The 25,661-nt window shown below is 61.2% G+C and overlaps 3 protein-coding genes across 8 annotated transcripts; 2 read left to right on the top strand and 1 right to left on the bottom strand.

Annotated features, from left to right (window-relative positions):
* Positions 1–3,323: 3,323 nt before the first annotated feature.
* Positions 3,324–6,715, bottom strand: DRD4 (dopamine receptor D4). The gene is made up of 4 exons (XM_021677037.2): positions 6,455–6,715; positions 4,476–4,588; positions 3,627–4,372; positions 3,324–3,530 (listed from the first exon to the last, which is right to left on the bottom strand). Exons 1-4 carry the CDS (start codon positions 6,713–6,715, stop codon positions 3,328–3,330), a joined length of 1,323 nt encoding a protein of 440 aa, XP_021532712.2. The 3' UTR covers positions 3,324–3,327.
* Positions 6,716–14,227: 7,512 nt separating this feature from the next.
* SCT (secretin) lies at positions 14,228–15,236 on the top strand. Of its 2 annotated transcripts, XM_064370246.1 has the most exons (4): positions 14,228–14,298; positions 14,382–14,483; positions 14,827–14,913; positions 15,075–15,236. In XM_064370246.1, the coding sequence occupies exons 1-4, from the start codon at positions 14,228–14,230 to the stop codon at positions 15,187–15,189; spliced, it is 375 nt and encodes a 124-aa protein (XP_064226316.1). In that variant the 3' UTR covers positions 15,190–15,236. The 2 variants fall into 2 exon arrangements, 1 of the variants encoding a protein (XP_064226316.1); XR_010340198.1 differs by lacking the exons at positions 14,228–14,298; positions 14,382–14,483 and having other exon boundaries at positions 14,828–14,913; positions 15,063–15,141.
* A 1,788-nt stretch (positions 15,237–17,024) lies between these two features.
* On the top strand, positions 17,025–24,273 carry CDHR5 (cadherin related family member 5). 5 transcript variants are annotated; one of them, XM_064370252.1, is made up of 15 exons: positions 17,025–17,109; positions 17,197–17,372; positions 17,645–17,695; positions 19,832–19,924; positions 20,051–20,152; positions 20,259–20,369; positions 20,464–20,634; positions 21,290–21,380; positions 21,529–21,626; positions 21,745–21,945; positions 22,099–22,212; positions 22,296–22,380; positions 22,812–22,973; positions 23,435–23,601; positions 23,781–24,273. In XM_064370252.1, the coding sequence occupies exons 1-15, from the start codon at positions 17,025–17,027 to the stop codon at positions 24,234–24,236; spliced, it is 2,163 nt and encodes a 720-aa protein (XP_064226322.1). In that variant the 3' UTR covers positions 24,237–24,273. The 5 variants fall into 5 exon arrangements, with proteins under 5 accessions (XP_064226322.1, XP_064226321.1, XP_064226320.1 ...); XM_064370251.1 differs by having other exon boundaries at positions 22,719–22,973; XM_064370250.1 differs by having other exon boundaries at positions 22,668–22,973.
* The last annotated feature ends 1,388 nt before the right edge of the window (positions 24,274–25,661 follow it).

The following is a 25,661-nucleotide window of genomic DNA, read 5'->3' as shown; positions in this document are numbered from 1 at the left end:
GTTCAGCACATGTGGACACCTCAGTGGCCTCGGTCAGGCCTCCACACGCACAGCCTCATCACGTGGACGGCTCGGTGGCCTCCGTCAGGCCTCCACGCGCACAGCCTCATCACATAGACGGCTCGGTGGCCTCCGTCAGGCCTCCACGCGCACAGCCTCATCACGTGGATGGCTCAGTGGCCTCGGTCAGGCCTCCACGCGCACAGCCTCATCACGTGGACGGCTCGGTGGCCTCCGTCAGGCCTCCACGCGCACAGCCTCATCACGTGGACGGCTCGGTGGCCTCCGTCAGGCCTCCACGTGCACAGCCTCATGTCCTCCTGGTCTCCTTGTTTCTCATGGCCCTGGTACCAGGCGGAGGAGAGAGAAGGGGCTGAAACCTGTGGGGGGCACCAGCGGGTGCATCCTGCATGTTTGGGTGCTGGGCTGGGCCTGGACATGGGACCCACCTGCCCTGCCTACCCAGAGTGCTGCTGGAGCAGCATTTCTCTTGTTCTGGAAGCTTCTTCCCTCACAGCCTGTGTTCTCTGCACTCATAAGGCTCCACAGCTGAGGCTGCCCTGGGGCAAGAAAGTGCAGCTCCAGCAACAGCTCAGCGGGCACCAGGGTGGGCCGGCAGCGCCAGGAGGCACCTGCGCCAGCGGTTCTGATGCTCTCTTCTGAAGCGCTTTCTGCCCCAGCTGGGCATGAGCCCCCCTGGAAGGCGCTGTGCTCGGGGAGAGGCTCGCTGGCTGTGGGTTCCACAGAGGCCCCGTCTTTTGAGTCTGTGGGTGTCTCCGGACCACTTGGTTTATTGATTTTTTTCCTTTTTTTTTTTTTTTTTTTTTTTTTTTTGAGACTGAGTCTCACTCTGTCACCCAGGCTGGAGTGCAGTGGTGCAATCTCAGCTCACTGTAACCTCCAACTCCCAGGTTCAAGTGATTCTCCCGCCTCAGCCTCCCAAGTAGCTGGGATTACAGACGCGCCACCACACTCAGCTAATTTTTGTATTTTTAGTAGAGACGGGATTTCCGCCATGTTGGGCAGGATGGTCTCTAACTCCCGCCCTCAGGTGATCCACCCGCCTCCGCCTCCCATAGTGCTGGGATTACAGGCGTGAGCCACCGCGCCCCGCCTGTTTACTTAGTAAAGTCTCCGCCCAGCCAGGCCACGCCCCTGCTGATACTTCAGCTTCCTGCTGGGGGCACTTGGTGCTGCGCCATCAGCGCTGCCAGGGAGCAGTGGAGGCTGGAAAGGGCTCTCGCCTACTGCGGGATGCGCCCCAGATACCGCCCCTCCTGCCTCCCCTCACCCCACCTGGCCCTTCCTCTGAGACACTACATTGAGTGGGTTTTCATCCAACCCCGCAGGGTCCGCCATGGCTGCCTCGGGAGGCACCTCTGAGGCCTCGCCGTGAACTTGGCCCTGTCCAGGCAGGCGGGCGGCAGAGCTGGGCCTGCTCCCTTGGGTTTTAGCCAACATAAAGGTGGCAGGGAAGTGAGGACCTGCACCCCTTACGAAGAATCCCCCAAAGCCGAAAACACCAGCATCGCTGCTGTGCAGAGCACACCCACGAGAAGGAGCCTGAGCGCCCGCCCGCTGGGGAGGCACCGTGGGAGCCCTTGGCACAGTGACCCCCGCCGGCAGGGAAGCCCCTGGCCTCCTGCAGCCAACCAGCCCCTGCAGGAATGGAAAGGGGGTATTCCCTGGAATTGTGGGGGCAACTTACTCTTCCCCGATTTTCCGTAGAATGGAAGGCAGAGCACCACACATCTGTCGGAATCCCAGGTTTCCACAGCTCCTTTTCAAGTCCGGGAGGCTGAGATCAGAGGTCGCCCTGCCCCAGGGTGTCGGCACCCCCAGGACCCTCAGGTGCACTTCACACCTCCCATGGCCTCCAGCGCTGTCAGTGAGGCACATTTGGGGGCTTGGGTCCTGGGGCAAAGCTGGAGGGCGCCCCTCCTTTACTCATGGGTGTCAGACCAGAATCCCTTGTGATTCAGTCTGCTCCGGGGGTGACCTGGGACGTGCTAGCCCTGGGAAGTTGGTAGTCAGGGGAGGTTCCTGGAGGAGGCAGCAGAGGCCATGACAGGAGTGCGTGGTCACCAGACGGGATGGGGCAGCCGCACCTCAGCAGTAATTGGACATGGCCCTCTCTCCACCCAATATTTCTTTTCTTTTTTGAGACAGGATCTCGCTCTGTCACCCAGGCTGGAGTGCAGTGGTGCAGTCTCAGCTCACTGCAGCTTCAACCTCCCAGCCTCAAGGGATCCTTCCGCCTCAGCCTCCCGAGTAGCTGGGATTACAGGAGTGACCACCTCATGCAGCCTGCACTGACAAGCTGAGGTTGTGCGTTGTGCTGTAGACTGCGCAGCCTGGAGGCTCTCAATGTTCCCATGGGAGTTCAGCACCCTGGCTCAGACGCTGCATCCCCAGCACAGGAAAGGTCCAACCAGCAGGACTGGGAGGCGGAGGGCCCCCCTTTTCTCCCACAGCCTGGGCCTGGGAGAGCTGGATCCAGTCCAGGGTGGGCTGTTCCTTCATGGAGGTCCCTGGGAGCCTCCCCTCCTCTCCCAGGGTCGGGGGCTGCGCTATGGTTGAGGGAGCCAGGCAGCCCAATGCAGACAGGAAGCTTGGCTGGCTCTGCCCACCCCTGGCTGTGCTCTGCCCATCCCGGCCCCACTCTGCCCATTCCCTCCCCGCTCTGCCCAACCCCGGCCCCACTGTGCCCAACCTCGCCCCGCTGACTCCTCCCTGCTCCCACTCCTTGGCCCCGCCACATAGATGGACGCTGGGCAGCGGTTGGCTGGGCACCAGGGTGACTGAGCATGGAGCCCCCTCCAGGGAAGCTCCTTGGTGGGGCCCCACCCAGCACCACAGGCCCAGGGACTGGCAGGAAGCTGTGACCCGGCCTCAAGGCAGCTTCTGAAATGACGGGTTGAGCACCCCTGCCGGGTTCTGTGGAACAGTCTGGAGCCCCCTGTGCCTGGTCCGCTGAGACGGGAGTTGGTCTGGGCAGGGCCTAGTGGCTGATGTCTTCCCATTGGGACTGGGCTGCCCAGGACACACCGTGCCTTCCTGGACGCTAGTTCCTCTCCCCTCCCGCCTGTCCCCTGCATAGACGGGAGGCTGGGCCAGGGCGCTGCAAACTGAGTGGGCCTGAGGGTGGGGGGTCTGCTCTGTGGGCCTCCTTGGCGGGCAGAAGCCCCTCCTCCCCTGTTCCCCTCAACCCCCAGGAACCTTCACAGCTGAGTTTGGGAAGGAATTTGTTTAATTAACGTACAAAACCGCCCTCCCATCTCCTTGGTCCCTGGGGCGTGGCGCCCAGCCCGCGGGGCGGTGCCCGGCTCAGCAGCACGCACGCAGGGCCTTGCGGAAGACGTTGCGGAACTCGGCATTGAAGACGGTGTAGATGACGGGGTTGAGGGCGCTGTTGACGTAGCCCAGCCAGGTGACGGCGCTGACCAGCCGTGGGGGCACGGAGCAGGCGGGACACAGCGCCTGCGTGATGTGCACCACGAAGAAGGGCGTCCAGCACAGCAGGAAGGCCCCTGGGGGCGCCGAGAGCCGCGTCAGCGCCCCGCCCCGCCCTCTGCGCCGCGTACTCCTCCCCTCCTTCCCCCCCGTCCCCCAAAAAGGGAACCCACCGACCACCACCGGCAGGACCCTCATGGCCTTGCGCTCCCGGCCGGTGATCTTGGCACGCCTCCTCCTGCGGGTCTGCGGCGGGGTCTGGGGTGGGAGCGCGGTGGCCTGGACGGGGTCGTAGGGCGTACAGACGGGGCCGCAGGGGCCCTGATGGAGGCCGGAGCTGGGGGGCGCGCAGTCGGGGTCGCAGGGGTCCTCGGGGAGGCCAGGGACAGGGGGCGCGCAGTCGGGGCTGCAGGGGCCCTGGGGGATGCCGGAGGCTGGGGGCGCGCAGTCGGGGCCGCAGGGGTCCTCGGGGAGGCCGGAGACTGGGGGCGCGCAGTCGGGGCCGCAGGGGCCTTGATGGAGGCCGGGGGCGGGGGGCGCGCAGTCGGGGCCGCAGGAGTCCTCGGGGAGGCCGGGCGCCGGGTAAGGCGGGCCGGGGCCGCTGGGCCGGCGGGGCGCGCGGCAGTGCAGCTTGGCGCGACGGGTCACCTCCCAGCGCCTCAGGCCGCGGAACGTGGCCCAGTAGAGCAGCAGCATGAGCGGGCAGGGCAGGAAGAAGGAGCACACGGACGAGTAGACCACGTAGTCGCGGTCCTCCAGGCGACACACGGCGGGGTCGCGGCCGCGCACGTCGTTGAGGCCACACAGCACTGGCGCCGCCACCGCCGCGGACAGCAGCCACGTGGCGCCGATGAGCAGCAGCTGCCGGCGGCTCCCGCCCTGGCGGTTGTAGCGCAGTGGCACGGCCACGGCCACGAACCTGCGGGGAGCGCCGAGGGGGCGCGGGACGGCGCGAAGGCCGCGGTGAGGGCGGCGGCGGCGGCGGGAGGGGTGCGGGGGCGCGGGCGGGGAGGGCGGCGCACCTGTCCACGCTGATGGCGCACAGGTTGAAGATGGAAGCGGTGCACAGCATGACGTCCATGGCCATGAGAGCGTCGCACAGGCGGGGGCTCAGGAGCCACGCGCCGCCCTGGACCTGCACGGGACACCGAGGGCGCAGCACACGAGACCTGAGGTTTCCCGCCGCTGCGCGGCCAGGGACCCTCACAGCCACCGCCGGGCCCTTGTGACCCTCGCTCTTATGGATAGTTCCAGGGCTGAATATCGAGAAGACGGCCCAGCTGTAAGCCAGAGGCTAGAGGAGGGGGCAGAGAACCACCACCTCCCCAACTCACGTCACCCTTTTTTTTTCTTTTTCCCCAGTCGGGGTCTCATTCTGTCACCCAGGCTGGAGTGCAATGACTCACTGTAGCCTGGAACTCTGGGATCAAGTGATCCTCCCACCTCAGTATCCAGAGTAGCTGGGACTACAGGTGTGCACCACCCCCCCCCAACTAATTTTTGTACTTTTAGTAGAGGCGGGGTTTCACCATGTTAGCCAGGCTGGTCTCGAACTCCTGACCTCTTGATCCACCCGCCTCTGCCTCCCAAAGTGCTGGGATTGAGCCGCCGCGCCCTGCCTAATGTTTAATTTTTTGTAGAGACCGGGTCTAGTATGTTTCCCAGGCTGGTCTCAAACTCCTGGGCTCGAGTGATCCTCCTGCCTTGGCCTCCCAAAGTGCTGGGACTACAGGCGTGAGTCACTCTCCTGGACATGGTCTCCCTTTTGTTACAAACATGAGAAAGGCCTGGGGAAGACCCTGGGGGCGGGGCCTGATGTCATGGGGCTCAAGGAGAGCCCTCTGCCCAGCCTGGGGTAGGCAGGGTCCCTGCTGGGCCTGCAACGTGAAGCTGGCTGCTCTGTCCCTCAGAGCACAAGCCAGACTGTCTGGTGAAGCTCAGTGTAGGAGGCTCGGGTGGTTACTTCATTTCTGTTTCCTCATCTGTAACAAGGGTGATGGCAGTATCCACATGACGATTGTCTTAAAGATAAATTAGTTTAAAAAATGTGACAACCTTGCCCAATGCCCAGCGTGGGACGCCACACGGAGTTACTCTCCAAGGGCAAAGGAGCAGGCAGTCCCCCTAATCCCTTCCCGCCGATTTGGGAAGATTAGGAGCTTAAGCGTCGTCACTGTGACGTCTGTGGCTCGAAAGGAGCACAGGTCACGCGTGTCTGAGGCTGCTGGTCCCTGCCCCAGCCGGCAGGACTCACCGTGGCCACCAAGGGGAAACCCCAGCCCCCCTCTCCCATAGTCCAGGACACCACGTCCCCAGCTCAGCCCTAAGCTGCTTTTCTCTGGCAGCAGAGGGGCTGGCACCAAGGCCGACCCTCTCCAGGGCCAGACCTGGTGTGGGGTGTGGGCTCCATCCCCTAATTCCCTCTCACCCCCCAGGGTTCTCAGCAGGGTCCTGGCTCCCACACACCCTCCCCTCCCCTGGATTCTGTCCAGTCCAGGCCTCCCCTGCTACCCTGCAAGCTGAGCCTCCTTCTGGAGTTGTGCAAGTGTCTGCACTGGGTGTGCGTGGCTGTGGCCGAGTGCAGTGTGTGTGCGCAGTGTGTGCAGTGTGTGTAGTGTGTGTGCGGTGTGTGTGTGTGTGTCCCAGGGCATCCAGGGGGCTGAGCCTGCCTGTCCAGCTGGTTTCCCTGGGGGTGAAATCCAGCTATGGAGGGGGCTGGGCTTGACAAAGTCGTCTGTTTCTGGGGTCGCTGGATCGAAGGACAGGGGCATCTCCTGGGTAGCAGACGCCAAGACAGAGGGGGAAGGGAGGAGTGGAACGAGGGTCCGGGGACGGAGAGCGCAGCGGGTGGGAGGGCGCGAGGGGGCGGTGGTGGGAACAGGCGGAGCGCAGCTGCCGCCGCCCGGGCTGGAAGCTCCGGAGCAGAAAGGGGCCGGGTCGCGCCGGGTCCTCCTCGGGGACAGGGACCGGGAACCAGGGAGCGGGCGCGGACGCGGCTCACCTCAGAGTAGACGAACAGCGGCAGCACGAGGAGCGCGAGGAGGAGGTCGGCGGCCGCCAGGCTCACGATGAAGGAGTTGGTGGGCGTCTGCAGGGCGCGCTCGGTGGCCACGCTCACGCACACAAGCGAGTTCCCCGCGAGCACCGCGCCGATGAGCAGCACGCCTCCCACCAGCGCCGCCGCACCTGGCCCCGCCAGCCCCGCTCCCGGCCCGCGCCCCGCCAGCAGCCCGCCCGCGTCCGCGGCGCTGCGGTTCCCCATGGCGTGCCGGCCCCACGCGCCCCGGCGGGCGTGAGCGCCGCGGACAGCGCCGGGCACCCAGCCCGGGAGTCCCTCCCCTCGGGCACGCCCCGCCAGGCCCCGGTCCCGCCCCCGACCCGGCTCGTGGGGGCGCGGGGGGAAGTGGGGGTTCCCTGCGGCGCTCCACCGTGCGCCCGCGCCCAGTATTTGCTCATCCTGGAATTTTGCGCAGGGAAAGACGGGCACGTGGACGAATGCGACGGCCCAAAGAGACGGGAATTAAGCGAGGTGGTTGTCACGCGGGGTGGGCGGGGACGCGCGGGTCTGCACCCTGATAACCCCACAGGGATGGAGGGGCGGCCAGACCCGGCCCCTAAACGCGCGGGCTTCGAGCCAGCGCCGTCCCGCGCACCCCGCCCAGTTCACCTGGCTTCTGGGAAAACGTCCTTCCCGGGCCGGTCTCGCCAGACGCGGGAAGACCCAAGCTCCGCCTCCCCCGCGGACTCGCTCTGGCCTCGCGCGCAGCCTCCACGCCCGACCCAGCCGCCGACGCCTGGCGCACACCCCGCCCGCAGCAGCCTCTGGTCCTCGCCCCGCGACCACCACACTCGGCCGCGGCTCCTCCGGCAGTGACCCCGAGCCAGGTAGGCGCCTCTGGGACCCTGGGCAGGGGTCCCGGCCCCACCGACCGTAGGTTCAGTCCGCGAGGAGGCAGCTGGAAGGAGAGGACCGGCCCTGGCGGGTTCCAAACGTCCAGAAGAGAAAGTGCTTGCAAAGCGCAGCAGAGAGAAGTTTGTGGACTTCATAAAATCGGGGTGACACGTGACCTGAGCGGTGTTTTCTGCAGTCCTGTCACTAAAGGGGGTTGGAGGCACCAGAGGCGGCATCACTGTGTAGGACCCCGGGCGATGCACGTCCCAACCTCCTTGTCTTTGTTTCTGGGAGGCCTGGAGGAGCGGCGGTGCCAGGAATTGAGGATCCTGACCTCGAAAGTATGGAGGACGTAGGCCAGATGGAGGCACTGACGGGGCGCGCTGACGGGAGAAGTGAGGACTCTGAGAAGGAGCAGGCACTGGAGAGTCACAGGCAGGGTCTTGGGGTCTGTAGGGGAAGGGGCTGCACCGGGCAAGTGTGGGCAGGCATCTGGCTCTGGTGCAGCCAGCCAAGCTGGCCCCCAAGACGTCTGCCACCATCAAGACAGTGAAAACAAAGCTAGGCGGGAAAGGATGTTTGCAGCACACATCTCTGGTACAGCGTGCAGATCCAGTATACAAAGATCGCTTCTGAAACAATGACAAACGACGGAGAACCCAATTTTTTTTTTTTTTAGACCGTGTTTCGCTCTTGTTGTCCAGGCTGGAGTGCAGTGGCACAATCTCGGCCCACTACAGCCTCCACTTCCCGAGTTCAAGAGATTCTCCTGCCTCAGCCTCCCAAGTAGCTGGATTACAGGCGTGAACCACCACCACACCTGGCTAATTATTTTGTGTTCTTAGTAGTGACGAGGTTTTGCCATGTTGGTGAGGCTGGTCCCAAACTCCTGACCTCAGGAGATCCACCTGCCTTGGCTTCCCAAAGTTCTGGGATTACAGGCGTGAGCTTCTGCACTTTTTTTTTTTTTTTTGAGACAGAGTCTTGCTCTGTCACACAGGCTGGAGTGCAGTGAGGTTCTCTGCCTCAGTGAGGTTCAGGTGATTCTCCTGCCTCAGCCTCCTGAGTAGATGGGACTACAGGCACACAATAACACCCAGCTAACTTTTTTTGCATTTTTATTAGAGATGGGTTTTCGCCATGTTGGCCAGGCTGGTCTCAAACTCCTGGCCTCAAGTATCTACCCACCTCAGCCTCCCAAAGTGCTGGGATTACAGGAGCCACTGCACCCAGCATAGACAACCCAATTTTTAACAAAAGCAAAGATTTTTAACAGGCACATTCCAAAAGACGGCACCCTGATGGCTAACAGGCACACACAGGAAGTGGTGAAACGTTAGTAGCCATCAAGAAAATGACCCTAAAATCGACAACGTGCGGCTGCACACTAAAACGGAAGAAAATATATCAGACATTGTGATTTGCAAATATCATTTCCCAGCCTGTGTCTTCTCATTCTCCTGACAGCATATTTGAGTTGATGTTTTTCATGTGTTAGGCATGAATTGAGGTCCTTATTAAAAATGGGTTAGGCTAGGCATGTGGCTCATGCCTGTAATCACAGAAATTTGAGAGGCTGAGGTGGGAGGATCATTTGATCCCGGGAGTTTGAGACCAGCTGAGGCAACATGGCGAGACCCCATCTCTATGAAAAAACAAGAAAATTAGCTGGGTGTGGCACCATGGATCCGTGGTCTCAGCTGTACAGGAGGCTGAGGCCAGAGGATCACTTAAGCCCAGGAGATTGAGGCTGCAGTGAGCCCTGATTGCAGTGAGATATGATCACAACTGGTTACATTTCATTTTCAGATAAACAACAGAAGTATATAGTATAGGCCAGGCGCGGTGGCTGACGCCCAGAATCCCAGCACTTTGGGAGGCGGAGGCAGGCAGATCAAGAGGTCAGGAGTTCGAGACCAGCCTGACCAACATGGTGAAACACCATCTCTACTAAAAATACAAAAATTAGCTGGGCGTGATGGCGTGTGCCTGTAATCCCAGCTGCCCAGGAGGCTAGGGCAGGAGAATCGCTTGAACGCGAGAAGCAGAGGTTGCAGAGTGCCAAGATTGCACAACTGCACTCCAGCCTGGGCAACAGAGTGAGACTCCGTCTCAAAATAATAATAATAAATAATTAATTAAAATAGACACAAAAAATTTAAAAAAGAAAATAGCAAATCACATATCCAGCAAATGGCTTGTATACAAAAAATATGAATAACTTTCAAAACTCAACAGTAATGACATCACGAAATGAAGATTCCAGATGAGTATCCTTTATGAATATAGATGCAAAAAGTCTCAACAAAGTATGAGCAAACACAATCCCTTTCAAAGTGCTGCCTGCCAGAAAAGCAGCATTTTAAAAGGATTATGCATCATAACCCAGTGGGATTTATCCCAGGAATGCAAGGGTGACTCAATAGACGGAATTCAATGTAATACACCACATTAACAGAATGAAGAAAACCCACGTGATCATCTCAATTGCTGCAGAAAAAAACATTTGATAAAATTCAAAACCCTTTTATGATAAGAAGACCCAATAAACTAGGAATAGGAGCAAACTTGACTGGCCGGGCGCACTGGCTCACATGTGTAATCCCAGCAGTTTGCGAGGCCGAGGCAGGCAGATCACTTGAGGGCAGGAGTTCAAGACCAGCCTGGCCAATATGTTGAAACCCCATCTCTAAAAAACAAAAATTAAAATTAGCTGGGTGTGGGGCACATGCCTGTAGTCCCAGCTTCTCAGGAGGCTGAGACATGAGAATTACTTGAATCCAGGAGGTGGAGGTTGCAGTGAGCCGAGATCATACACAGAGGAAGACTCTGTCTCAAAAAAAACAAACACACAGCTAACATCGTATTCAATGGTGAGAAACTGAAAGCCTTTCCCTAAGATCAGGAAAGAGACAAGGATGCCCAGGGCTGCTGCTTCCGTTCGACACTGTTCTGGAAATTATAGCCAGAGCATTCGTCAAGAAAAAGAAATTAAAGGTATCCAAAATTGGATAAGAAAACTGTTTCTACTTGCAGATTTTCTGTATAGAAGATCCTGTAAAAACAGGCCAGGTGCGGTGTCTGCCGCCTGTAATCCCAGCACTTTGGGAGGCCAAAGTGGGCAGATCACCTGAGGTCAGGAATTCGAGCGGCCTGGCCAACATGGTGAAACTCCGTCTCTACTGAAAATACAAACATTAGCTGTGTGTGGTGGTGTGAGCCGTCCCAGCTATTTGGGAGTCTGAGGTAGGAGGACCATTTGAGCCCAGGAGGCTGAGGCTGCAGTGAGCTGTGATTCAGCCAATACACTACAGCCTGGGCAACAAAGTGAGACCCTGTCTCAAAATAAAATAAATAATAAAAATGGGCAAAAGACTTGAACAGACATTTCTTCGAAGAAGATACACATTTGGCCGGGTGCGGTGGCTCACGCCTGTAATCCCAGCACTTTGGGAGGCCAAGGCAGATGGATCACTTGAAGTCAGGAGTTGGAGACCAGCCTGACCAACATGGTGAAACCCCGTTTCTACTAAAAATACAAAAATTAGCCAGGTATGGTGGTGGGCGCCCATAATCCCAGCTACTTGGGAGGCTGAGGCAGGAGAATTGCTTGAACCTGGGAGGTGGAGGTTGCAGTGAGCTGAGATCGTGCCACTGCACTCCAGCCTGGGCGACAGAGCAAGACTCTGTCTTAAAAAAAAAAAATACACAGGCCGGGCGCGGTGGCTCACGCCTGTAATCCCAGCACTTTGGGAGGCCGAGGTGGGTGAATCACGAGGTCAAGAGATCGAGACCATACTGGTCAACATGGTGAAACCCCGTCTCTACTAAAAATACAAAAAAATTAGCTGGGCGTGGTGGCGCACACCTGTAGTCTCAGCTACTTGGGAGACTGAGGCAGGAGAATTGCTTGAACTCAGGAGTTGGAGGTTACGGTGAGCCGAGATCGCGCCATTGCACTCCAGCCTGGGTAACAAGAGCGGAACTACGTCTCAAAAAAAACACACACACACACACAAATGACCAAGAAGCACTTGAAAAGATGCTCAACGCCTTTAGTCACTGGGGAAATGCAAATCAAAACCACAATAAGATACCATTTCCTACCCATTAGGATGGCGATAATAAAAAATAAATAAAAATAAATGTAAGGATGAGGAAAGCTCACCGCCGGGGGCATGTGAAATGGTGTGGTCGCTGTGGGGGAAAGTTCAGCAGTTCCTCAACAAGTTACATACAAAGTTTCCATATGACTCAGCGGGTATGTTATAGACCCAAAAGAAGTGAAAACAGGTGTTCAAAGGCTTGTGTGTAAATGTTCACAGCAGCACTGTTCACAATATACAAAAGGGGCCGGGCACGGTGGCTCACGCCTGTCATCCCAGCACTGTGGGCGGGGCTCACGCCTGTCATCCCAGCACTGTGGGCGGGGCTCACGCCTGTCATCCCAGCTCTTTGGGAGGCCAAGGTGAGCGGATTGCTTGAGACCAGGAGTTCGAGACCAGCCTGGCCAACATAGTGAAACCCACTCTCTGCTGAAAATACAAAAATAAGTGTCGGGGCACAGTGGCTCATGCTTGTGATCCCAGCACTTTGGGGGGCTGAGGTGGGTGGATCACCTGAGGTCAGGAATTTGAGACCAGCCTGGGCAACATGGTGAAACCCCATTTCTACTAAAAATACAAACATTAGCCAGGCATGGTGGCAGGTGCCTGTAATCCCAGCCACTAGGGAGGCTGAGGCAGGAGAATAGCTTGAACCTGGGAGGCGGAGGCTGCAGTGAGCCGAGATCTAGTCAGTGCACTCCAGCCTGGGTGACAGAGTGAGACTCTGTCTCAAAAAAATAAAAATACAATTAAAAAAAAAAATGAGGGGATGTGGTGGCGCACGCCCGTAAACCCAGTTACTCAGAAGTTTTCCATCTGGGGAGTAAAAAGTTCTGGAACGAAACAGCAGTGGTGGCTGTACGATTTCGTGACTGTGCTGAGTATCACTTTATACTTCAAAATGGCTAAAATGCTGTTTCATGTTGTGCATATTTCCCATGATAAAAAGAAACTCAGCCGTAGAGAACAATTTAAAGATGGGCAGGAGATGTGAAGCCACATTTAACCCACAACAACCTGCAAATGGACATAAGCGCCTGGAAAGAGGTTGTGTCCCTGCCATTGGGGAAATGCAACTGAGACCACAGCAAGGAGCAGCCGCGCAGCTAGAACTGCGGAAGCTAAAAATAGCGGCTGCAGCGACGTCGACTGACAGTGTGCAGAGAAAGTGAGGCCAGGGCGGGTGGATCACCTGAGGTCAGGAGTTTGAGACCAGCCTGGCCAACATGGTGAAATACAGTCTCTACTAAAAATACAAAAACTAGCCGGGCATGGTGGTGCACGCCTGTAGCCCCAGCTACCTGGGGGGCCAAGGTGTGAGAATTGCTTGAACCCGGGAGGCAGAGGTTGCAGTGAGCCGAGATGGCCCCACTGCACTCCAGCCTGGGCGACAGAGCGAGACTCTGTCTCAAAAAAGAAAAAAGAAAGAAAGAGAGAGAAAGAAAGAAAAGAAAGAGAATGAGAGAGAAAGAAAGAAAAGAGAGAGAGAGAAAAGAAAAAGAGAAGAAAGAAATAAAGAGAGAAAAAGCAAGAGAGTCTCGTGGAATATCAAAGGGTCTGAGGCGTTTCCCATCCACTCGCTCCACGGTGTGTAAATGGCTCACAGACGCTGGACAAGATGCTCCACACGCGGGTCATTAGGAAGACGCAAATCAAAAGCGCAGTGAGACACAGCATGGCGCTCACCGGATCGCCAGCACACTGCAGCAAAACCCAGAACATGACCAGCCCTGCCCTTGCTGCCCTGCTGGGAGGTGTCGTCTGTGGAGCTGCCGTGGGAAACGGTGGGGTGAATGTTTAACACAGAATTACTCTGTCGCCAGCAATTGCCTTGTAACTATCACCCAGACACCTGAAAACGGGATCTGCAGGGGCCGTCTGCACAGCCGTGTCCATGGCGGCGTTATTCAGGCGCCCAGAGGTGCAGCAACGCAGGTGTCCATGAAGAGACCCACGGATGAAGGACGTGGTCCCTGCACACAACGGGATGCGGTTCGCCGTAAAAGGGAAGGAGATTCCGATGGACGCCGCGGCGAAGGCGGCGGAGGCAGGACCAGCCGGTCGCCAAAGGACAAACCCGCGAGGCTCCCCCTGCGCGCTGTCCCAGGAGGCAGAAAGCAGCTGGACGGGGTGGGGCGAGTGTTGAATGGGGGGTCCGGGCTTCATTCTGGGGGACGGAGCGTGCGGTGAGGAGGGCGGCGGCGGCTGCACATCAAGGTCAGGGAACCTCAAGGTTCTGAACCGGACACTTGAAAGTGACCAGATGCCAACTCCGGCCACCCGGCAGCAGCAGCGCTCAGGCCTTCCTGGGACCAGAGGCGCCTTCCCAAGGCTGAAGCCGAGAGGAGGTCGCCCCTCCGGGGGCTCCGGGGGCCTCCGCAGCTCCGGCCGCCGCCCCTTCCCCGGGACCCCCAGCGCTCCCCAGGCCCACGCCAAGCCCTAGCCCCTCACCCCAGCGCCCCGCAGGCTCCGAGGCTTCGCGATGCCGTTCCCTCTGAGGGTCCCGCGCCCCCTTCGCCCCCTTTACCCCCCAGGCCCGGATCCCCGCCCCCAGCAGCTGAGGGGCGCCAGCGCGGCGGAGGGGGCGGGAGGCGTCCGGGCGACAGCTGGGGGGGCGGCCCTGACCTTCCCGAGATCGCTGGGCGCGGCCGGGCCGCGTGGAGCCGGGGCGGTGCTGGGCGCCCCCGGCCCGTCCCCCTTCCGGGCGCCGCCATAAAGGGGCCGCGCGGGGCTCAGGCCGTGGCCGCCGCGATCCGCACCCGCGACCGGCCCCGCCATGGCCCCCCGGCCCCTGCTGCTGCTGCTGCTGCTCCTCGGGGGCTCCGCCGCGCGCCCCGCGCCCCCGCGGTGAGCCGTCCGCCCCCTCCCGCTCCCCGCCGCGCCCGCCCCCGCCGCGCCGCCCTGACCCCGGCCCGCCGACCCCTCCCCAGGGCCCCGCGACACTCGGACGGGACGTTCACCAGCGAGCTCAGCCGCCTGCGGGAGGGCGCCCGGCTGCAGCGGCTGCTGCAGGGCCTGGTGGGGAAGCGCAGGTGAGGCTGGGCGCGGGGGCGGGGCTGGGGCGCCCCTGCAGCAGGACCGACCCCGAGCTCCGGGACTGACTCTGCTTTGGGGCGCGGGGGCGGGGTTGGGGCGCGGGGGCGGGGCTGGGGCGCCCCTGCAGCAGGGCGGACCCCCAGCTCCGGGACTAACTCTGCTTTGGGGCGCGGGGGCGGGGCTGGGGCGCCCCTGCAGCAGGGCGGACCCCCAGCTCCGGGACTAACTCTACTTTGGGGCGCGGGGGCGGGGTTGGGGCGCGGGGGCGGGGCTGGGGCGCCCCTGCAGCAGGGCGGACCCCCAGCTCCGGGACTAACTCTGCTTTGGGGTGGGGGTCAGCGAGCAGGAGGCGGAGAACAGCACAGCCTGGTCCAGGCTCGGAGCCGGCCTGTTCTGCCTGTCCGACGCGCCCAACCTACAGGCCTGGTGAGTGCCCGCCCTACCCCAGACCCTCCCTTCTGTCCATAGGACCCCCGGGTCCACGCTGGTGACCAGGGGAGGCCCAGTTCCAGCAGGGGGGCTGGGGTCAGGAGCCCCCCACCCCTGCCATCCCTCACGAGCTGTCTACACTGCAGGATGCCCCTGAGGGCCCCCTTGGACAGGGCCTGGTCTCCCTGGCTGCCCGCCGGGCCCGGGCCTGGGGTTACTGTTTCAGAACGAGCCGGTGGCGCTGCTGCTGAAGGAACCCTGCGGCCCAGATGAGGAAGGAAGCCCCTCGCCACCTGCCAGGCCTAGAGCGGAGCTACGCTTGTGTTGGGGGGCGGGTTGGGGAAAGGGGGAGTGGCGGTACTCGGCACCAATAAAGGAGGAATCAGACCCAGACGCTGCGAGTCTGCTGTGTCCACTTGGTACAATCGAGGCAGCCCCTGTGCATTGGGGCTGCAGATGGAAGGGCCCATCTGCCCACAGGGGCTGTGACCACACCCAGCTGCCTTTACACCTGGTGGCCACGGCAGCCGTTCATCCTTATCTCTGACATCAGGGCTACCTCTGGTACCTCGGTACCTTGACTAAGCACCCCAGGGCCCCGCCCCACCCCTTGTCATGCATTAGCAGACATTTAGGGGCTCCCCAGCTCCTGCCAGGGAGCCATGTGGTCAGTGTTTCTGGAAGGGACCAGGGAGGCTCAGGCAGAAAGACTGGAGGGTGGGGGTGTCACCCAGGGTGCCAGGAGTCTACTCGGGCACGAGGACTTCGGACCCTCTGTCTTGTGTGGCCTCAGACCAGTGGCTTGACCCCGCAGAGCCTGTGGAGCAGGGAGCGTGCAGGGCTTCGGGCGACCATGGGGGTGCAGGGCCGTGCAGCGTTGCGACACTGAGCCCAGCCCCAGCCACGAGAGGCCAGGAGCTTCAGCACACAGGCCCGGAGGGAAGGATGCACTTTCCTGTCACAACAGCCCCTTCCTCGCCCTGACCCCACCCAGTGGCCTCTCCCTGCAGCTGGGGGTTTGGGGGGCCAAGGAAAAGAGCAGAGTGACCGGGCACCGTGGCTCACGCCTGTCATCCCAGCACTTTGGGAGGCTGAGGCAGGTGGATCACGAGGTCAGGAGTTCAAAACCAGCCTGGCCAACATGCTGAAACCGTCTCTACTAAAAATACAAAAATTAGCCAGGTGTAGTGGTGGGTGCCTGTAATCCCAGACACTGTGGAGGCTGAGGCAGAAGAATCACTTGAACCCAGGAGTCCGAGGTTGCCAAAAAAAAAAGAAAAACGCAGGGCAAGTGTCCAGTCTCACCTCACCGCTTCTGTTGGGCACGACGGCCCCCAAGAGTTGCCAGCTGCCCTCAGAGCCCTGCTGTCTCCATTACTGAGGCCCTGGCCAGCCCCACCCTGAGAAGCCGACTTGTCTCTGGGACAGGCAGGGGTGTCCCTAGGACACAGGGAGGAGAGCCTTTTCCTTCAGAACCTGCGTCAGGGAGGGAGGGAGGTGATCCCTGGGGAGCACCCGGGTTCGGAGCCTCCAGGGGTGGCCCTGGGAACTTTGCCTGAGGGAGAGCTTAGGGAAGGAGCCAGGCTGCGGGGGGGGGGGGGGGTAGGTTCTAGACCTCTCAACACCAAGGGCCAAGCCCCTGCCCCCAGCTTCTCTCCCCCACCACCCTGGCCCTGCCGCTGCCCTGCCCCCACCCTGCCCCCGTCCTGCCCCCACCCTGCCCCCCTCCTGCCCCCAGCCCCCAGCTCCTCTCCCCCAACATCCCGGCCCTGCCCCTGCCCTGGCCCCGCCCTGGCCCCCACCCTGCCCCCGCCCTGACCCCGCCCCATAGGGCCCAAGAGCCAATCTCCTTCCTGCCCTGTGCTTCGGGGTCTGTGGCCTGAGCCCCTGGTTGACCCCTGCACTGAGTCCAGCTTGGGCCACATGACCATCCCTCCTGGTGGCGGGCTGGACCGGCCGGCCAGCGGGAGCCCCCTTGGCAGAGGCTGGTCGTAAAGGATCATAAAGTGGGTGGTGCCACCCTGGGGCGAAGGTCGCTGAGGCAGGAACTGCGCCAGCTCTGGATGCCAGAGACGCTCGGACCCTCCCGCCAGGTGACGGCCGCCAAGATGGGGGCTTGGGCCCTGCTGTGGCCTCCCCTGCTGCTCGCCGGGCTGCTCGGCCAACCCCCGGGGGCCCTGGCCCAGGCCCAGTGTACGTTCGGGCAGGGGTAGGTGGGGGCACGGGGCAGAGGGCAGCCGGGGGCTGGGAGGCGCTGACTCCTCCTCTGCAACCTTGCAGACTGCTCTGTGGACAAGACCTACTTCGAAGTTGAGGAAAACACAGATGTCACCGAGCCCCTGGTGGACATCCACGTCCCAGAGGGCCTGGAGGTGACCCTCGGATCCTCGTCCACCCCCTTTGCCTTTCGGATCCTTAGAAACCAGCTGTTTCTCAACGTGACTCCTGATTACGAGGTGTGGGCGGCAGGTGGGCGGGGTGGAGGGGCTGGGGGAGGGCGCTTGGATTCCCCAGGCCACGCCTTCCCCGGGGGCCTCAGGGTTCTGTGCCCACAGCATCCACTGACACCCACGCTTGGTGGCACCTGCCCTAGAAGGCTGGGCCATTTAGGGAGGAAGCTGCCTGGGCCCACGGCTCAGGATTGACCACTGCTGATGGGGTCTGGGCCAGCACCTGTCCGCCCAACTGTGGGGTGGGATGGTGACTGCAGGCCCATCTGTCTCCACAGGAGAACTCACTGCTTCAGGCTGAGCTGCAGTGCCAGAGGGGAGGCTTGCTGGTGAGTACCTGCCCTACTCCCCTGCCTGTCCGGCCACTTCTGCTGGGTTCAGTCCACAGCCACTCCCTGGTGACCTCACCTCGGCTGTGCTTTCAAATGCCACCGTCCAAGAGTGACGTCCACACTTCCTCCAGCCCAGACTCTGCCCCCAGCGTGCCCGAGACTCCCACCCATTTCCTCAAGCACCACTGCCCCCGCCAGGGAGGCACTTTTATCCTGCCAGTCACTGGGACCGCTTCGGTTCCCACTCGCCCTCCCTCCCCGAGTCTCCCCCACGTCCCCCCATTGGTAAATCTGTTGGCTCTGCCCCAGCTCGACCCAGAAATCCACCATCCGCCCACCTCCACTCCCACCACTTCTGCAATTTATTAAGGAAAATTGCAGAATCCTGAGGCCAGCACAGGCCCCCCACCTACCAGCAGACAGCGGGCTCTGCGCCCTCCGCACACCACGGCATGTCACCCACACGTATCTTGGGATGTGTCTCTGAAAGAGAGGGACCCTTTTTTCTTTGAGACGGAGTCTCCCTCTGTCGCCCAGGCTGTAGTGCAGAGGCAAGATCTCGGCTCACTGCAACCTCCACCTCCCAGGTTCAAGTGATTTCTCCTGCCTCAGCCTCCTGAGTAGCTGGGATTACAGGTACCTGCCACCATGCCTGGCTAATTTTTGTTTTGTTTTGAGACAGAGTTTCACACTTCTTGTCCAGGCTGGAGTGCAATGGCACAATCTCGGCTCACTGCAACCTCTGCCTCCTGTGTTCAAGTAATTCTCCTGCCTCAGCCTCCCGAGTAGCTGGGATTACAGGCACCCACCACTATGCCCGGCTTATTTTATATTTTTAGTAAAGACAGGGTTTCTCCATGTTGGTCAGGCTTCTCTCGAACTCCTGACCTCAGGTGATCCACCTGCCTTTTCCTCCCAAAGTGCTGGGATTACAGGTGTGGGCCACTGTGACTGGCCAGGACCCTTTGTGTGTGTGTGTGTGACAGAGTTTCCCGCTGTCGTCAGGCTGGAGTGCAGTGGTGCAATCTCCGCTCACTGCAACCTCTGCCTCCTGGGTTCAAGCAATTCTCCTGCCTCAGCCTCCTGAGTAGCTGGGATTACAGGTGTGCGCCACCATGCCCAGCTAATTTTTTTTGTATTTTTAGTAGAGAGAGGTTTTCACCCTGTTGGCCAAGCTGGTCTCAAACTCCTGACCTCAAGTGATCCACCTACCTCAGCCTCCCAAACTGCTGGGATTACAGGCATGAGCTCCCGCACCCGGCCAGGAACCTTCCTTTTAAAACATAACTACGATGTCAATTTCCCACCTGGGAAAAGTGGTCGCTTCCTGCCATCCTCCAGTGTCCAGGATGCCACATTTCCGTGGTCTCTGAAGGGTCTTTTACAATTTGTTGTTTGAATCAGGGTCTGAGCGAGGTTCACACCACGCCCCTGTTGGAAATCCTCCTGAGTTTCTGTGAATCTGCACGTTCCCCTTTCTCCTGTCTTTTTTCTTGGAGATTTGTTTGAAGAAAGTGGATTGTCGGCTGGGCACGATGGCTCACGCCTGTAATCCCGGCACTCTGGGAGGCCGAGGCAGGTGGATGACCTGAAGTCAGCAGTTTGAGACCAGCCTGACCAACATAGTGAAACCCCATCTCCACTAAAAATGCAAAACTTAGCCAGGCATGGTAGCACACACCTGTAGTTCCAGCTACTTGGGAGGCTGAGGCGGGAGAATCACTTGAACCCGGGAGGTGAATGTTGCAGTGAGCTGAGATCGCGCCACTGCACTCCAGCCTGGGAGACAGAGCGAGACTCCGTCTCCAAACAAAGAACTAGGATTGTGTCCTCACTTGAGATTCTGCCGGCTGCGTCCCCAGCACCTGCATCATTCTTCCTGGAGCACCTGTCATCTCCCAGCTTTACAGATTCCATTTTGTTCATTGTTGTGAGTCCTGCCAGGACAGGCGCCACCAGGCAGAGATCTGTCACTTGTGATCTCTGCGTCCCGGCACCTAGAACTGGGCAGCCCCCCTGCAGCCCCCAACACCACTGAATGAGTGAGTGAGTGAGTGGACGGATGGCCGTCGAAGGTGCACCTCACTCACGGCGGGAGAGGTCGTGGGAGAGGCTGATGGCCACGCCCTACAGGTGACCCAGATGAGGGTGATCGTGTCAGTGCTGGACGTCAATGACAACTCCCCGGAGTTCCCCTTTACGACCAAGGAGATAAACGTGGAGGAGGTGAGGCCAGCGATGCTGCCGGGGCTGGGCACGGGGGGGCGTGGGAGCCCAGGGTGAGGGCAGGGGGCTCCATCGCAGCGGGGTCCACAGGGGCCATGGTCGGACCAAGTTCCTCTCCCTCCCCAGGACACCAAAGTGAACTCCACCGTCATCCCAGAGACGGAACTGGAGGCCAAGGACCCAGACGCAAACGACGTCTTGTTCTACACTCTCCAGGAAGAGACGGCAGTGAGTGCTGCCCGCCCTGCCCCCAGCACGGGCCCCTCGCCTCTGACACCCGCAGCCACCCTCGCCCTCCCAGGCTCTCAGGCTCTGTCCCCTCGACCCTCTCCAGGGTGCCAGTGACTACTTCTCCCTGGTGGGTGCAAACCGTCCTGCCCTGAGGCTGGACCGGCCCCTGGACTTCGACAAGCGGCCAAAGATGGCCTTCCGGCTGCTGGTGCGGGTGAGCAGGTCACCCCGCCCCTGAGTCCCAGACACTTGAGGCCCCCCGGACCCAGCTGCTCCCAGGCCTGATCCAGCACAGCCGACCGTTGCAGGACACCCCGGAGGAGAACGTGGAGCCCGGCCACACGGCCACCGCCACGCTAGTGCTCACCGTGGTGCCCGCCGACCTGAGGCCCCCCTGGTTCCTGCCCTGCAGCTTTTCAGACGGCTACGTCTGCATCCAAGCTCAGTACCTCGGGGCTGTCCCCACTGGGCACATACTGGTAATGGGGAGGGAGGGGGCGGTGCACGGGGCAGGGACTTCCAGGCGGGCCGGAGGCAAGCATGACCAGGATCAGGGTCAGGAGAGGGTCGGGCCAATCGAGGGTGAAGCCAATTTTGGTTGTGATTTTGAAACAAATACAGACTCTCCTTGTAAACCGACCCTTCCCATCTCGAGGTGGTGAGGGGGCAAATCTCCACACAGAGAGGAGCGTGGGCCTGGAGCCAGGCGGGCTCGGGGTCCCAGGGAGGTGGGCTGGGGCCCTGGAGCTCTCAGGGGATGGTGACATCTCTGCCCTGCTCACAGTCACCACTGAGGCCACACAGGCACCAGGGGGCCTGGGTCACCAAAGGGCCGGTGAAAGGCAGAATGCAGACCCCCAGGGTCCCTCCCTTTCTAAATGTTTCCTTGCCTGTTAAGACAAGCATTGTGCAAATGGGTCTCAATATTGTTGGGCAATTTGACTCATAGTAAGGGACCCAAGGGGGTGTCACTGATTGTGATGCTGGGACAGCAGATGTCCTAGGCAGCCACCAGAGTGACAGGCCCCTCCTCGGCCAGCCCTGCCCTGGCTGACCTTGGGGGGAGCCAGAGGGGCCAGGCTGCGGCCATCCACCCCACCCCACGATGTGCCCTCCCCTCCACTATCCCTGAAGCCGTCCCCCCTCGTCCTGCATCCGGGACCCATCTATGCTGAGGATGGTGACCATGGCATCAAACAACGTATCATCTACAGCGTCCAGAATGGTGAGTGGGGCCCAGCCCGCAGCAGCACCCTGGACCCCTCCCTGTCCCTGTCTCTGTCCCCACCTGGGGACACCTGCCAGCTAGGCAGAGCTGGCTGGGTCCCTGAGCCTCGGGGGGCCGGAGCTGAGCACTTCCTTCGTCCTCCCAGGAAACGTGAATGGCACGTTCGTCATCCACCCAGACTCCGGTAACCTCACCATGGCCAGGAGTGTCCCCAGCCCCATGACCTTCCTTCTCCTGGTGAAGGTGAGGTGGGCACCTCCACAGAGGGCAGGGCGGGGTCCCTCCAGTCTGCACCTGCCCTTCCTGAGCCCCAGGCTCCAGCTCCACCTTCAACCCCACCAGTCCTGCCTCCCGCCTCCAGGGCCAGCAGGCTGACCTCACCCGCTACTCAGTGACCCAGGTCACTGTGAGGGCCGTGGCTGCAGCCGGAAGCCCACCCCGCTTCCCCCAGAGCCTGTACCGTGGCACCGTGGCGCTTGGCTCTGGAGCAGGTGTCGTGGTCGAGGACGCAGCTGCCCCCTCTCAGCCTCTGAGGATCCAGGCTCAGGACCCGGAGTTCCCGGTAGGCAGCACACCAAGGCTGATGCCTGCTGCCCCATCCGGCTGCCTTCCTGTTGCCCGGGGTCCCTGGGCCCACCTGGCCTCCACGCGGTGGGCAGGTCAGAGCTGCATGTGGGAGGCAGCCTGGCCGGGAACTCAACGAGGCCCTCTCCAGGACCTCAACTCAGCCATCACGTATCGAATCACCAACCACTCACACTTCCGGATGGAGGGAGAGGTTGTGCTGACCGCCACCACACTGCCACAGGCGGGGACCTTCTATGCAGAGGTGAACGGCAGGGCAGGTGGAGGTCTCTGAGGGTGTGGGGCTTAAGGAGGAACCCAGGAGGGACAAGCCCCTTCCTGCCCCAGGTTGAGGCCAACAACACGGTGAGCTTGGGCACCGCGACCACAGTCATTGAGATCCAAGTTTCCGCGCAGGAGCCCCCCTCCACAGGTGAGCCCCAGGGTTCTCCAGATAAGCCCTTCCCTTCCCTGAGGCAAGGGTGCAGGGGGCGGGCAGAGGAAAGCCCAAACACTCTTCCCGGCCCCCAGATGTCCCCTCCTCCCCGGAGGCCGGAGGAACAACTGGGCCCTGGAGCAGCACCACTTCCGAGGCCCCCAGACCCCCTGGGCCCTCCCAGGGGCCCTCCACGACCAGTTCTGGGGGAGGCACAGGCCCTCACCCACCCTCTGGCACAACTCTGAGGCCACCAACCTCACCCACGTCCGGGAGACCCTCAGGTGCAGAAACCAGCACCTCCCACCAACCAGCCACTCCCGGTGGGGACACAGCACAGACCCCAGAGCCGGGAACCTCTCAGCCGATGCCCCCGGGTGTGGGAACCAGCACCTCCCACCAACCAGCCACTCCCGGTGGGGACACAGCACAGACCCCAGACCCAGGAACCTCTCAGCCGATGCCCCCGGGTGTGGGAACCAGCACCTCCCACCAACCAGCCACTCCCGGTGGGGGCACAGCACAGACCCCAGAGCCGGGAACCTCTCAGCCGATGACCCCCGGGGTCAGCAGGAGCACCGCGTCCTCAGGTAACACCCACTCCGTTTGCCAAGGAGTCGCCCTTCCCTCCCTGACTCAGGATGCTGGGTGGTCTGGGACACACTGTGGGAAGAGGCCACCCCAGGCTGGCCTGGCCTGACCATGAAATCCCAAAGAGGGGTCTATTCCGTCTGACAGACGCCCAGACAGGCCCAAGGCCTCCAGTGAGGTGAGGTGTGATGTGTGCAGGGCAGAGGCCAGACCTGCCATCCGGCGATTCCCACAATTCCTACGGGTGCTGCTCTCCCTGCAAGCCCCTGCGCCTCCCGTGAGCAGCCTGGCCTCCCCGGGGCCTTCAGGGTCTCACTGGGACATGCAGCCCCCTCCAGCCAGGGTCAGCAGAGCCAGAGCTTTGGGAGACAGCCTAGGCCTGGGTGGTTTCCAGGCATCCCGAGCCTGGCACAGGTTGGCCCCGGGCACTCAACAGTGGGGGTGATGGTGTTTTTGGCAGGGATGCCGGGTGGCCGACCCTCGGAGGACAAGCGCTTCTCGGTGGTTGACATGGCCGCCCTGGGCGGGGTGCTGGGCGCGCTGCTGCTGCTGGCTGTCCTCGGCCTCGCCATCCTAGTCCACAAGCACTATGGCCCCCGGCTCAAGTGCTGCTCTGGCAAAGCCCTGGTGAGGCCCAGGGCAGGGGGTACGGCAGGAGGACGGGGCGGGAGATGAAGACCGGCCAGGGGAGGGCAGAACGGCAGATGTGGAGGGGGCGTCCAGGTCCAGCATGGACTGAGGGTGTAGAGAGGGCAGGGCTGCAGAGACACAGGGACTCCGCTCACACCCACCCTCCCCGCCCGCAGGAGCCTGAGCCCCACGGCTCTGACCACCAGGCATTCCAACCTGACCATGAGGCCAACTGGGCACCTGCCCCCAGCCCCACGCACAACCCCAAGCCCTCGGAGACACCGCTGATCCTCACGGAGCCCACGACCCCCAGCCTCATGCCCCCCGGCCCCTCACCCTCTGGCCCCGAGGCCCCCGGCTCTGCCCCTGAGTCCCCGGCAGCGACCCACAGCGGAGGAAGCCCCGTGGCCGTGAGGTCCATCCTGACCAAGGAACGGCGGCCAGAGGGCGGCTACAAGGCCGTGTGGTTCGGTGAGGACATTGGAGCGGAGGCGGACGTGGTCGTTCTCAATGCGCCCATCCCGGACGTGGATGGCGCAGGCGACTCCAGCGGTGGCGATGAGGGCGAGGACGGGGGATGGGGCGGGGGTCCTCACGATGCGCCCAGCGACGACAACTCCACCTACATCTAACGTAGCTGTCCCCCCTCCCCCAGCCGCCCGGGCACTGGAGGCCCCGCTCCCCCCACCCCTGACCCAACACAGAATAAATTGAGGCTCCCGAAACCCAGGCAGCGGCATGGGGCGGGCATGGGGGTCCGTGGGGAGGTGGGGGGGTTCCCCACTCGCTAGCGTCCCCCATGGTCCTCGGTGCTGGAGCCCGGGTGTGCAGATGTGGGTGGCAAGTCCAGCCACGCTGTCCCCACCCCAAGCGCGCTGCAGCGCTTCCCGTAAACCACCTGCTGTTCCCGCACCCTCCCCAGGCTTGGGCCAGCTGGCGGGGAAAGTTCTTCCCCTGCTCTAACCACAGCCTGAGACGGCGACCCCCCACCGCCCCACACCGGGGACCTCCTCCTCCTGACCCTACACAGAGGCTGCTGGGGGAGGCTGAGGAGCCAACGCAAACCCCCAATCAGATGATGGGCTTGGATGCCGGTGGTGTCAAACACCTGCCAGGGGGTCCCAGTCCCCTTCTGAAATCTGCGTGCTTGGCCTGGGGTGCAGCAGTAAACGCCCCTCCAGAGGCCTGGACTGAGGTGCGCTGGGGTGGGCGAGTCTGTGGGGCCGGGCAGGAGGGACTGCAGGCGAGGGTGAGACACACGCCCCCGCACTTCTCTCGAGGCCGGAGCCCATGCCCAGAATTATCAAGGGGTCCCTTGTGAGTCATCAGCACTTTCCCTAATGAAAAGACACCACTAATTCCTTTCCAAATGTTTTAATTGAGAGAGTATCTGATATTCTTGGCTGAACAATCTTAGAAACCCAAACAGGGCCGGCACCGTGGCTGTGCCTGTAAGTAATCCCAGCACTTTGGGAGGCCGAGGTGGGCGGATCACCTGAGGTTAGGAGATCAAGACCATCCTGGCCAACATGGTGAAAACCCATCTCTACTAAATAGAAAAATTAGCTGGGCGGAGAGGCTCGAGCTTGTGGTCCAAGCTGTCAGGAGGCTGAGACAGGAGCGCTCAGAGGAGGCGGCTGGACCCTGCAGAGCCGTCTCAAAACAAAACAGAAAAAGGAACTCAAAAAGACGCGACACTGCCCCTCTTTCGAGGCACATCCACCTCCATTACCCACTTCCCTTTTGAGGCTTAGTCTCGCTCGGTCGCTGGGGCTGGAGTGCAGTACCTTGATCCGGGCTCACTGCAGGCTCGACTTCCTAGGCTCACGTGATTCCCATGTAGTTGGGACTACAGGCCCATGCCACCACGCCCGGCTAATTTTTGTAGTTTTAGTAGAGACTGGGTTTCGCTGTGTTGGCCAGGCTGCTCTCAAACTCCTGACCTCAAGGGATCGGGTGTCCCTGGCCTCCCAAGGTGCTGGGATTACAAGCATGAGACACGGTGCCCAGCCCCACCCATTACCCACTTCTAAAAGCGCAAAAAGGACCTGCTTTTG

This window comes from Aotus nancymaae, unplaced genomic scaffold, assembly GCF_030222135.1.
Source record: "Aotus nancymaae isolate 86718 unplaced genomic scaffold, 86718_ANA_hifiasm-v0.15.2.pri h1tg000106l, whole genome shotgun sequence".
NCBI classification, from domain to species: domain Eukaryota; kingdom Metazoa; phylum Chordata; class Mammalia; order Primates; family Aotidae; genus Aotus; species Aotus nancymaae.
This window is presented reverse-complemented; position numbering and strand designations above follow the sequence as displayed.

Excerpts from the sequence above, each read along its gene's own strand:
- CDHR5 (XM_012456091.3), top strand. The coding sequence starts at position 17,025 with ATGGGGGCTTGGGCCCTGCTGTGGCCTCCCCTGCTGCTCGCCGGGCTG. Across the intron at positions 20,635-21,289 it reads TCCCCACTGGGCACATACTG|CCGTCCCCCCTCGTCCTGCA; the intron begins GTAATGGGGAGG and ends CTATCCCTGAAG. Across the intron at positions 22,381-22,478 it reads GCAGGAGCCCCCCTCCACAG|ATGTCCCCTCCTCCCCGGAG; the intron begins GTGAGCCCCAGG and ends CCCGGCCCCCAG.
- SCT (XM_064370246.1), top strand. The coding sequence starts at position 14,228 with ATGGCCCCCCGGCCCCTGCTGCTGCTGCTGCTGCTCCTCGGGGGCTCC. Across the intron at positions 14,299-14,381 it reads GCGCGCCCCGCGCCCCCGCG|GGCCCCGCGACACTCGGACG; the intron begins GTGAGCCGTCCG and ends ACCCCTCCCCAG. Across the intron at positions 14,914-15,074 it reads GCGCCCAACCTACAGGCCTG|GGCCCCCTTGGACAGGGCCT; the intron begins GTGAGTGCCCGC and ends GATGCCCCTGAG.
- DRD4 (XM_021677037.2), bottom strand. The coding sequence starts at position 6,715 with ATGGGGAACCGCAGCGCCGCGGACGCGGGCGGGCTGCTGGCGGGGCGC. Across the intron at positions 4,589-6,454 it reads CGCTGTTCGTCTACTCTGAG|GTCCAGGGCGGCGCGTGGCT; the intron begins GTGAGCCGCGTC and ends TGTCCCGTGCAG. Across the intron at positions 3,531-3,626 it reads GGTCCTGCCGGTGGTGGTCG|GGGCCTTCCTGCTGTGCTGG; the intron begins GTGGGTTCCCTT and ends CGGCGCCCCCAG.